At 39.8% G+C, this 12,500-nt stretch overlaps 1 protein-coding gene across 3 annotated transcripts in view; it reads left to right on the top strand.

Annotated features, from left to right (window-relative positions):
* LOC128701928 (solute carrier family 22 member 13) overlaps nt 1–6,943 on the top strand; it is a 58,838-nt gene extending 51,895 nt beyond the window's left edge. For all 3 annotated transcript variants that reach the window (XM_070101458.1, XM_070101457.1, XM_070101459.1), the window contains 3 exons: nt 54–235; nt 491–660; nt 3,389–6,943. In XM_070101458.1, coding sequence (XP_069957559.1) covers nt 54–235; nt 491–660; nt 3,389–3,626 — 590 coding nt within the window. In that variant the 3' untranslated portion in view covers nt 3,627–6,943. The remainder of the gene's footprint in view (nt 1–53; nt 236–490; nt 661–3,388) is intronic.
* The last annotated feature ends 5,557 nt before the right edge of the window (nt 6,944–12,500 follow it).

Below are 12,500 nucleotides of genomic sequence, written 5' to 3'. Positions count from 1 at the left end.
CCTTACTGACCCTCGTACTGTTTCTCAGCTTACATAAAATCTTTATTCTTCAGGGCACACCATGACTATCATGTGGATGGCAGTGATGGGCAGGTTCATGATCACCATGGCCATCAACGTGGGCATGCAGTACCCCGTGGAGGTGCTGCCCACGGTGGCCCGGGGGTCGTGCTCCGGGGCCATCCACACACTGGGCCACGTCTCTGTGTTCGCCTCGCCCTATATAGTGTACCTGGTGAGGAATTTTAATTTTGAGTCTTATGTATTTGACTGTGTTACTGCTGTCTACCTATCTATCTACATGTCTATCTGTCTACCTGTCTGTTTGTCTGTTCCTCTGCTTGTCTGTCGTTCCTGTGCTCACAAAATCCCAGGATACCTCTGCACCTCATAAAAATAATATATTAGCTCATTCTGGTTATAACCGAAAGTACACGGATTTGATTCCCGGGCAATAAACGTTATCCTTCCCTGCCGTACGTAAATGAAGACCAAGTACGGCCACTATCTTCCGTACGTGATCCTGGGTGCGTTGACTGTGGGGGGAGGCCTGGTGTGTCTGGTGCTGCCTGAGACGCTGAATCAGAACCTGCCAGACACCTTGGAAGACGGTGAGAAGTTCTTCTCCGACCAAAGCTTCTTCTACGACCCCTGCACCAGGTGAGGGGTTCAATGCAGTTCAAACATACACACACATACACACACACACACACACACTCACACACACACACACACACACACACACACACACACACACACACACACACACACACACACACACACACACTTAAAAAAAACGCGATTCTAAAAGCTTAGAGATCTCCAGTGAATACTAGAAAGGACTGCCCTTCTAGCATCCAGCCTGTTACTGGGTTTCCGTAACAAGTAGTCAGTATCCTTGTCCAATTATCCATTAGAATTCAGTATGATTCAATAGTGCTTCAGGATTACAACTGGTAGGCTACTAACTAGAGAAATTAAAATTTAATAAATTTATTAAGTATCGTCTAGAGGTATACCATCAAATTAAATTAAATTAATCAATTCAAACCAATTAATAATAATCACTTCTCTCGTGTACAGTATCATTGTGCTGAAAGCACATATCACATTTATAACTCTTAAGTACCATCTGATACATTAACATTTAATAAGATATTACAAATATGTACAAGTTTGTGTGTATGTGTGTAAGTGCTCTAAGTAGTTCACTATGTCTCACGACTCGACTAGACTTAAACAAGTGACTGACAAAGTCCTCAAATAAACTAACTTCTTGACCACCTGGCTATCAGAACAGTCTGCTTGAACAATAAAAAGAATGCTAAGCCCAATGGCAATCTAACAAGCGACTGCGACACAATCAGGATCAAGAAGATAATATAACGACACTAAGTAGGGACCATCAGCAGATCCTCCACAAAAGTCACAAAACTCCCATACTACTGAATCTAAGTTCAGCATAAGAAAATCCCCGACTGTGACAATACACAGATACCAGTACAAGTTAGGTCAGAAGCTACAGCTCAGGACCTGAGTTGCTCAGAGTGTCTTTGAGACACACAACCTCAGTACAACGTCTAAAATCACTACGTCTATACAATGTTCTGTGAACAGTCTCACAGAACCTAACGAGACAGAGATGATCTTCCAACAAGGGCCAATAAGGGAGATTTAGGCTCTTGTCAGGGATACGTCCAACCACCAAGAGAGTCTAGACCAGACTGAATACTTCAGGCGAGATGAGGACACCCCCCTCGATCACGTGATAGCTCCGTTGACAGCTGCTGCTCAGTAACAACGAGAAGCCGGCAGGTAAACGAGCCACAAGCGATAATTACAGTAGTTAGACAATCAAGACTTGAACTTTGAGCACATAATATGTTACATCCTACCTAACAACATAACTAAGTCAAATAATAATATAAAGCAATATATTTACGATTTAGCTATTATCGCAAATATAAGCAATATAAAATTATATGAAAAGGTAATATACATGTAATATATATACATAATATACATTGCAACCCATTCAGGGGTTGCAACACACACACACACACCAGGATACTCAGCAACCAGTGCAGAGGCTGGGGCAGGAGCTAGGACTCGACCCCTGCAACCACAATTAGATAAGTAATGTACAGGTGGAGAGACAGTGAGGTTGTATCACTTCTTCCACATTACAATAAACAGGTGATATCACAATATGCAAAACAACCACTGAGAAAAAACAGTAAACTTCCAAGCGCTTTCGTGATTTCTCACGTTATCAAGAATCTTTGAATAAAATCAGGTAAGCGCATGGAAGTACAATATTTTTCCCACAGTGGTCGTTCTGCACAGTAAACACCGTTTAAGTCCCCACATTTCTCATCTATAAAAACCAAAACACGAAATACACTCTTAGTAACTCCTCCGTAAATGCATTAATCCATAATCCTTGGATTTTTTTAATTATTTCTGAATAAGATCTTAAATAAGACGACCAGACTAACACAACATTAATACTGATTTTCTCCCGTGTGTATTTCAGTGGTATTAAACCAGATATTATGACTGTTTATAATTATAACCTTAATTTTTAAAGGGGTGAAGGGGTAAGCCAGTAGAAGGCCTCGGTCAGATGATCAAAAGCTCCAGCTGTGGGTTATTATATGGCTAAGACTCACGTCAGCAAACACTTGTCCTGTTTCCTGGCGAATCTTACCTAACGTAACGTAACGTAACGTAACCTAACCTAACCTAACCTAACCTAACCTAACCTAATGATAATCAGCACCGACAAAATGGTGAATTAGACACAAGTCCAACACCTGGGTATCTTTTCAATGTAGACGAAACGTCTACAGAATAAAGATACCCAGATGTTGCATATGTGTCTAATTCATCAGTACCTGTGTGCTTTACTGTGTGCTTTACTAATGCTTCACAAAGCACAGTAGTGGAAATAAAGACATTTGTATCGGAGAGTCATTTAAATAAAGCCTTTATACTTAGTAAAGCTCAAGGCTGAGCTTTACTAAGTATAAAGTCGTAAGTAAACACACACACTTCTTTCTCTGATGGAAATAGTTTAAACAACAGACAAGTTGAAGGATGAGACACATGTGTAACATTTGGGTACCTTTATTGAGAAAACATGTCGCCAAAACCAGTGGCTTTTTCAGTCTAATACAGAGAAGAACGGTGAAAGATGAGGAAGAGTTTGAGATAATCAGTCCCTCAATCTTGGAATCTTCGTTTCGCCACTGGTTGGCGAAATGTTCCCAGAATAAGGATTCCCATATTTTCCATAAGTGTCTCAGTTAAGAATCATCTAAATACCGTAAACTTAGCATCATTTGATTATGGCGGACAGATTAAAATTCTTTTTGCGTGATTTCAGGAGGAGGTCGAAGGGCACTTTGAGGGAAGAAGATGACAGTTCCAAAGAAGATGACAGTCCGAAGGAAGACGAGACTGTAAGAGACGCTGAAGACGGTGATCCCAGAACAAACGAGATGTTATGTTTTACGAAGGCTCCTAAAGAACAAAATATTTCACCATGTCAAGAAAGATGTCATACACCAGTGAATGACGATAATTCCCAGGCTCTGACATCTGAAGACGCCAGACAAACATAAATTTGTATAGACAGTCTACAAGCGTCTAAGGACGCTTCACATGCACTAATACTTGAGGCCAGTCCACAAGCACTGACGTCTAAGAACGCTACACCAGCACTAATGCGTCTCTCTCGCATTTAATGGACAGAGGATCGAGCCTTCACTTAAATCATTCCTCTGACATGCGAAAAGAGCGAACAAATTTATGCCTTAAATAGGCTAAATTTCATTCCACTTTTTATATGCATTTATTCCTTTTTGCGATGAATTTACCAGGTATATACATCGAGGAATGTATATACCTTAGTGTATATACTGAGGTATATACATCGTTATTTATAGGGAACAAAGTATTCTTGTCATTTGAGTACAGGTGATAAGTGGCTTTAATAACCCTTGTGTAGAAGGTAGACCTTAATAACCCTCGTGTAGAAGGTAGACCTTAATAACCCTCATATAGAAGGTAGACCTTAATAACATTAGTGTAGAAGGTAGACCTTAATAACCCTTGTGTAGAAGGTAGAAATTAATAACCCTCATATAGAAGGTAGACCTTAATAACATTAGTGTAGAAGGTAGACCTTAATAACCCTTGTGTAGAAGGTAGACCTTAATAACCCTCGTGTAGAAGGTAGACCTTAATAACCCTCATGTTGAAGGTAGACCTTAATAACCCTCATGTAGAAGGTAGACCATAATAACCCTCATGTTGAAGGTATACCTTAATAACCCCCATGTAGAAGGTAGACCTTAATAACCCTAGTGTAGAAGGTAGACCTTAATAACCCTAGTGTAGAAGGTAGACCTTAATAACCCTAGTGTAGAAGGTAGACCTTAATAACCCTAGTGTAGGAGGTAGACCTTAATAACCCTAGTGTAGAAGGTAGACATTAATATTACCCTAGTGTAGAAGGAAGACCTTAATAACCCTAGTGTAGAAGGAAGACCTTAATAACCCTAGTGTAGGAGGTAGACCTTAATAACCCTAGTGTAGAAGGAAGACCTTAATAACCCTAGTGTAGGAGGTAGACCTTAATAACCCTAGTATAGAAGGAAGACCTTAATAACCCTAGTGTAGAAGGTAGACCTTAATAACCCTAGTGTAGAAGGTAGACCTTAATAACCCTCATGTAGAAGGTAGACCTTAATAACCCTAGTGTAGAAGGTAGACCTTAATAACCCTTATGTAGAAGGTAGACCTTAATAACCCTCATGTTGAAGGTAGACCATAATAACCCTCATGTAGAAGGTAGACCTTAATAACCCTCATGTTGAAGGTAGACCATAATAACCCTCATGTTGAAGGTAGACCTTAATAACCCTCATGCAGAAGGTAGACCTCAATAACCCTCATGTAGAAGGTAGACCTTAATAACCCTCATGTAGAAGGTAGACCTTAATAACCCTTATGTAGAAGGTAGACCTTAATAACCCTCATGTAGAAGGTAGACCTCAATAACCCTCATGTAGAAGGTAGACCTTAATAACCCTCATGTAGAAGGTAGACCTCAATAACCCTCATGTAGAAGGTAGACCTTAATAACCCTTATGTAGAAGGTAGACCTTAATAACCCTCATGTAGAAGGTAGACCTCAATAACCCTCATGTAGAAGGTAGACCTTAATAACCCTCATGTTGAAGGTAGACCTTAATAACCCTCATGTTGAAGGTAGACCTTAATAACCCTCATGTAGAAGGTAGACCTTAATAACCCTCATGTTGAAGGTAGACCTTAATAACCCTCATGCAGAAGGTAGACCTTAATAACCCTCATGTAGAAGGTAGACCTTAATAACCCTCATGCAGAAGGTAGACCTTAATAACCCTCATGTTGAAGGTAGACCTTAATAACCCTAGTGTAGAAGGTAGACCTTAATAACCCTCATGTTGAAGGTAGATCTTAATAACCCTCATGTAGAAGGTAGACCTTAATAACCCTAGTGTAGAAGGTAGACCTTAATAACCCTCATGTTGAAGGTAGACCTTAATAACCCTAGTGTAGAAGGAAGACCTTAATAACCCTAGTGTAGAAGGTAGACCTTAATAACCCTCATGTTGAAGGTAGACCTTAATAACCCTAGTGTAGAAGGTAGACCTTAATAACCCTAGTGTAGAAGGTAGACCTTAATAACCCTCATGTTGAAGGTAGACCTTAATAACCCTAGTGTAGAAGGAAGACCTTAATAACCCTAGTGTAGAAGGTAGACCTTAATAACCCTCATGCAGAAGGTAGACCTTAATAACCCTCATGTTGAAGGTAGACCTTAATAACCCTCATGCAGAAGGTAGACCTTAATAACCCTCATGTAGAAGGTAGACCTTAATAACCCTCATGCAGAAGGTAGACCTTAATAACCCTCATGCAGAAGGTAGACCTTAATAACCCTCATGTAGAAGGTAGACCTTAATAACCCTCATGCAGAAGGTAGACCTTAATAACCCTCATGTAGAAGGTAGACCATAATAACCCTCATGTAGAAGGTAGACCTTAATAACCCTCATGTAGAAGGTAGACCTTAATAACCCTAGTGTAGAAGGTAGACCTTAATAACCCTCATGCAGAAGGTAGACCTTAATAACCCTAGTGTAGAAGGTAGACCTTAATAACCCTAGTGTAGAAGGTAGACCTTAATAACCCTCATGTAGGAGGTAGACCTTAATAACCCTAGTGTAGAAGGTAGACCTTAATAACCCTCATGTAGGAGGTAGACCTTAATAACCCTAGTGTAGAAGGTAGACCTTAATAACCCTCATGTAGGAGGTAGACCTTAATAACCCTAGTGTAGAAGGTAGACCTTAATAACCCTCATGTAGGAGGTAGACCTTAATAACCCTAGTGTAGAAGGTAGACCTTAATAACCCTCATGTAGGAGGTAGACCTTAATAACCCTAGTGTAGAAGGTAGACCTTAATAACCCTCATGTAGGAGGTAGACCTTAATAACCCTAGTGTAGAAGGTAGACCTTAATAACCCTAGTGTAGAAGGTAGACCTTAATAACCCTATATATATATATATTAGTTTTACCAAAGCATATTTTGTTTTCTTTGATTTGTTTCCGGTTTCTCTCCGTTTTCTTCTTCAAATAAAGGTATAATTATTATATTTTTTACCTTTTTTTGTGTCGCCGCCTCTTATGGCCTCAGCTGCATTATCAATAATAATAATAATAATAATAATAATAATAATAATAATAATAATAATATAATAATAATAATAATAATAATAATAATAATAATAATAATATGGCAGTGGTTGTTATTACTGATAACATTTAGAAATTTTGTAATTGTAATAGTTTTGTTAACGTTATTTCAATAAAAGAAAATCACAGTTCTGGTTTCGTTTGTTATTAACATAAATCGAAAACAAATCTTCAAAGAGAGCGAGGCAATAGAGATAGTCAATTAAAGAGAGAGAACGAGAGAGAGATAAAAAGAGCAGGAAAAAAGGCTTTTATGAATGAAGGGAGAAGGGGCCTCTAAAATCAGGGATAAATATATATATGCAGAAGGTAGGAGGAAGAAGAAGAGGCAATAACTAGGGAGAGGGAGGAGTACTGATAAAGATGGAGCAGAAAGGGAACTACTGAAGGAAGGATAAAGACTGTGTAGAGCCTTATTAAGTCATGTTTCACTTTGAGTAGAGCTTTATCACACACACACACACACACACACACACACACACACACACACACACACACACACACACACACACACACACATACACACACGCACACACACCACAATTAGGTGAGTGATTGAGTACAGCTGGTGATTGCAGTGATGTACAACCCACCACAGAATAGCAGGAAGCGAAGAGAAGTATATGAGAGTAACACAGCAGTGGTGCACACACTAGCTGAAGTGGCCAGAAGAGCCCATGTGGGAAGGGTAAATTTACTAGTTGTGGGTGATTTCAATCACAAGGAGAGTGACTGGGAAAACCTGGAGCCAGATGGGGGACCATAAACGTGGAGGGCTAAGATGATGGATGTAGTACTGGAAAACCTCATGCATCAACATGTTAGGGACACTACCAGAGAGGAAAAGATGAACCAGCAACACTGGACCTATTATCCACCTTAAGCAGTTCAGGTATTGAGGATATCACATATGAAAGGCCTCTTGGAGCTAGTGATCATGTGGTCCTGAGCTTCGAATACATGAATACAAAGAAGAATTACAAGTGGAGAGGGAATCAGCACAAGTAGGATGGGAGAAGCCAAACTACAAAAGAGGAAACTACACAGGCATGAGGAATTTCCTGCATGAGGTGCAGTGGTAAAGAGAACTGGTGGGAAAAACAGTAAATGAAATGATGAAACACGTGGCCACCACAAAATGCAGAGAGGTTCGTACCCGAGGGAAGACCAGAACAAGCCCTTGGTTCACCCAAAGGTGTAGAGATGCCAAAACTAAGTGCGCTAGAGAACGGAAAAAGTATGAAAGACAAAGGACCCAGGAAAATAGGGAGATTAGCCAAAGAGCCAGAAATGAATATGCATGGATTAATTAAGAGAGCCAGGGGGCAATACGAGAATGATATAGCATAGAAAGTAAAAACTGACTCAAAGCTTTGGCACAGCCACATCAGGAGGAAAACAGTCAAAGATCAGGTAATCGGATTGAGGAAGGAAGTAAGGGAGATCACAAGAAATGACAAAGAAATATGTGAGGAACTCAACACGAGATTCAAGGAAGTGTTATCAGTGGAGACACAAAGGACTCTAGCAAACCGGGATGGAAGGGTACACCAACAAGTGCTGGACACATCACATACAACAGAGGAGGAGGTGAAGAAACTGCTAAGAGAGCTAAATACCTCAAAGGACTGGACAACATCTCTCCGGACAACATCTTTCCATGTGTCCTGAGAGATGGAGCAGAGGTGCTATGTGTGCCACTAACAACAATCTTCAAGACATCTGTCGAAACAGGGTAACTACTTGAGGTATAAGAGACGGAAAATGTAGTCCCAATCTTTAAGAAAGGAGACAGACAGGAGATATTAAACTACATATCAGTGTCATTGACATGCATCGTATGCAAAGTCATGGAGAAGCTTATCAGGAGAAGAGTGGTGGAGCTCCTAGAAAGGAATGAGCTGATAAACAATAACCAGCACAGTTTGAGGGAAGTGAAATCCTGTGTCATAAACCTAATGGAGTTTTACGACAAGGTAACGGAAGTAAGACAAGAGAGAGAGAGAGAGAGAGAGAGAGAGAGAGAGAGAGAGAGAGAGAGATCTGTCATTTCAGCAGAGCCTTCAACACAGGAGGGATGTAGGTGGCCTTACTGTTATGTACAAGGCCAATATTGTCAAAGTACCACACTTGGATCCACTTCGAGGACAGCGTGAAACAAGCTTTTATGCCACAAGACGGGCAGAAAGCAGCAACTTCACTCTGGCTGTACCCTTCTCCAGAACATCACTCCATCTGAGATCATATATACCCAGGATGACTCGAGTATGGAACACATTCGTACAGCATTATGTCAACGAAATAAAGTCAGTTGATCAAATGAAAATGCTGGCCCACAGATGGATCCAACTTCATCCTGTTCCCTACTTGTATGTCTCATAACAATAAAAATGCTTTCAAATGAGCTGATGTAGGTAACAGCTCTTAGCTTGCCAATAAAGTTAGGAATCCTTAACCTGTAAATAGCTTGTCAATAAAGCTAGGGATCCTTAACCTTGTCAAACCCTGTGTAAAAAAAAAAAGAAAAAGAGAGAGAGAGAGAGAGAGAGAGAGAGAGAGAGAGAGAGAGAGAGAGAGAGAGAGAGAGAGAGAGAGAGGTGGGCAGACCGCATTTTCTTGGACTGCAAGGAGGCAGTGTCTTCAGTGTCTTCATTGTTTTTCTTTTCTTCAGCGTCTTCATTTTCTTCTATCTTCATTGCCTGGTACCATTGCTGCTGGCAGTATACTCAGCTGGTGACAAAGCTCTCGCTTCACACGCTATGGGTCTGGGTTTGATTCCCGCTAAGGATGGAAACGTTGGGCTTGTTTCCTTACACCTGTGGTCCCTGGTCACCCGTTCATCAATAAGTAAAATGGGTACCTGAGTGCTAGTGGACTGGTGTGGGTCGCATCCTGGGACAGAATTGACCTAATTTGCGGGAATTTCTCAGCATAACAAGGGACTTTCTATACAGCAGTATGTCATTGATGTCAGCTATGGTCTGTATAAGTTGTATCATATACTTGTAGAAATAAAGATATTGTTATTGAGGACACTGAAGGCAATGAAGACAATGAAGACAATGAATATAATAAAGACACTGTAGACACTGAAGACAATGAAGACAATGAAGACACTGAAGACACTGAAGACAATGAAGACAATGAAGATAATGAAGACACTGAAGACACTGAAGACACTGAAGACAATGAAGACACTGAAGACACTGAAGACAATGAAGACAATGAAGACACTGAAGACACTGAAGACAATGAAGACAATGAAGACAATGAAGACAATGAAGACACTGAAGACAATGAAGACAATAAAGACACTGAAGACAATGAATACAATGAAGAAAATGAAGACAATGAAGACACTGAAGACAATGAAGACAATGAAGACAATGAAGACACTGAAGACAATGAAGACAATGAAGACAATGAAGACAATGAAGACAATGAAGACACTGAAGACAATGAAGACAATAAAGACACTGAAGACAATGAATACAATGAAGAAAATGAAGACAATGAAGACACTGAAGACAATGAAGCCAATGAAGACAATGAAGACACTGGAGACAATGAAGACAATGAAGACAATGAAGACACTGGAGACAATGAAGACAATGAAGACACTGGAGACAATGAAGACACTGAAGACACTGAAGACAATGAAGACACTGAAGACACTGAAGACAATGAAGACAATGAAGACAATGAAGACACTGAAGACACTGAAGATACTGAAGACAATGAAGACACTGGAGACACTGAAGACAATGAAGACAATGAAGACAATGAAGACACTGAAGACAATGAAGACACTGAAGACAATGAAGATAATGAAGACAATGAAGACACTGAAGACAATGAAGACAATGAAGACACTGAAGACACTGAAGACAATGAAGACACTGAAGACAATGAAGACACTGAAAACAATGAAGATAATGAAGACAATGAAGACACTGAAGACAATGAAGACAATGGAGACAATGAAGACAATGAAGACAATGAAGACAATGAAGACAATGAAGACAATGAAGAAACTGAAGGCAATGAAGACAATGAAGACAATGAAGACACTGAAGACAATGAAGACAATGAAGACAATGAAGACTATGAAGACAATGAAGACACTGAAGACACTGAAGACAATGAAGACACTGAAGACAATGAAGACAATGAAGACACTGATGACAATGAAGACAATGAAGACAATGAAGACACTGAAGACAGTGAAGATACTGAAGACAATGAAGACAATGAAGACTATGAAGACAATGAAGACACTGAAGACACTGAAGACAGTGAAGACAATGAAGACACTGAAGACAATGAAGACACTGAAGACAATGAAGACACTGAAGACAATGAAGACAATGAAGACAATGAAGACAATGAAGAAAATGAAGACAATGAAGACAATGAAGACACTGAAGACAATGAAGACACTGAAGACAATGAAGACAATGAAGACACTGAAGACACTGAAGACACTGAAGACAATGAAGACACTGAAAACAATGAAGACAATGAAGACAATGAAGACACTGAAGACACTGAAGACAATGAAGACACTGAAGACAATGAAGACAATGAAGACACTGAAGACACTGAAGACAATGAAGACACTGAAGACACTGAAGACAATGAAGACACTGAAGACAATGAAGACAATGAAGACAATGAAGACAATGAATACACTGAAGACAATGAAGACACTGAAGACACTGAAAACACTGAAGACACTGAAGACAATGAAGACACTGAAGACAATGAAGACACTGAAGACAATGGAGACACTGAAGACAATGAAGTCAATGAAGACAATGAAGACACTGAAGACAATGGAGACACTGAAGGCAATGAAGACACTGAAGACAATGAAGACAATGAAGACACTGAAGACACTGAAGACACTGAAGGCAATGAAGACACTGAAGACACTGAATACAATGAAGACACTGAAGACAATGGAGACACTGAAGTCAATGAAGACAATGAAGACACTGAAGACAATGAAGACACTGAAGGCAATGAAGACACTGAAGACACTGAAGACAATGAAGACTCTGAAGACAATGAAGACACTGAAGACACTGAAGACACTGAAGACAATAAAGACAATGAAGACACTGAAGACAATGAAGACATTAAAGACACTGAAGACACTGAAGACACTGAAGACAATGAAGACAATGAAGACAATGAAGACAATGAAGACAATGAAGACACTGAAGACAATGAAGACACTGAAGACACTGAAGACAATGAAGACATTAAAGACACTGAAGACAATGAAGACAATGAAGACAATGAAGACACTGAAGACAATGAAGACAATGAAGACACTGAAGACAATGAAGACACTGAAGACATTGAAGACACTGAAGACAATGAAGACACTGAAGACAATGAAGACACTGAAGACACTAAAGACAATGAAGACAATGAAGACAATGAAGACACTGAAGACACTGAAGACAATGAAGACACTGAAGACAATGAAGACAATGAAGACAATGAAGACACTGAAGACAATGAAGACACTGAAGACACTGAAGATACTGAAGACATTGAAGACACTGAAGACAATGAAGACACTGAAGACACTAAAGACAATGAAGACACTGAAGACAATGAAGACACTGAAGACACTGAAGACACTGAAGACAATGAAGACAATGAAGACAATGAAGA

Source organism: Cherax quadricarinatus, chromosome 77 (assembly GCF_038502225.1).
Source record: "Cherax quadricarinatus isolate ZL_2023a chromosome 77, ASM3850222v1, whole genome shotgun sequence".
In the NCBI taxonomy this organism is placed as follows: domain Eukaryota; kingdom Metazoa; phylum Arthropoda; class Malacostraca; order Decapoda; family Parastacidae; genus Cherax; species Cherax quadricarinatus.
This window is presented reverse-complemented; position numbering and strand designations above follow the sequence as displayed.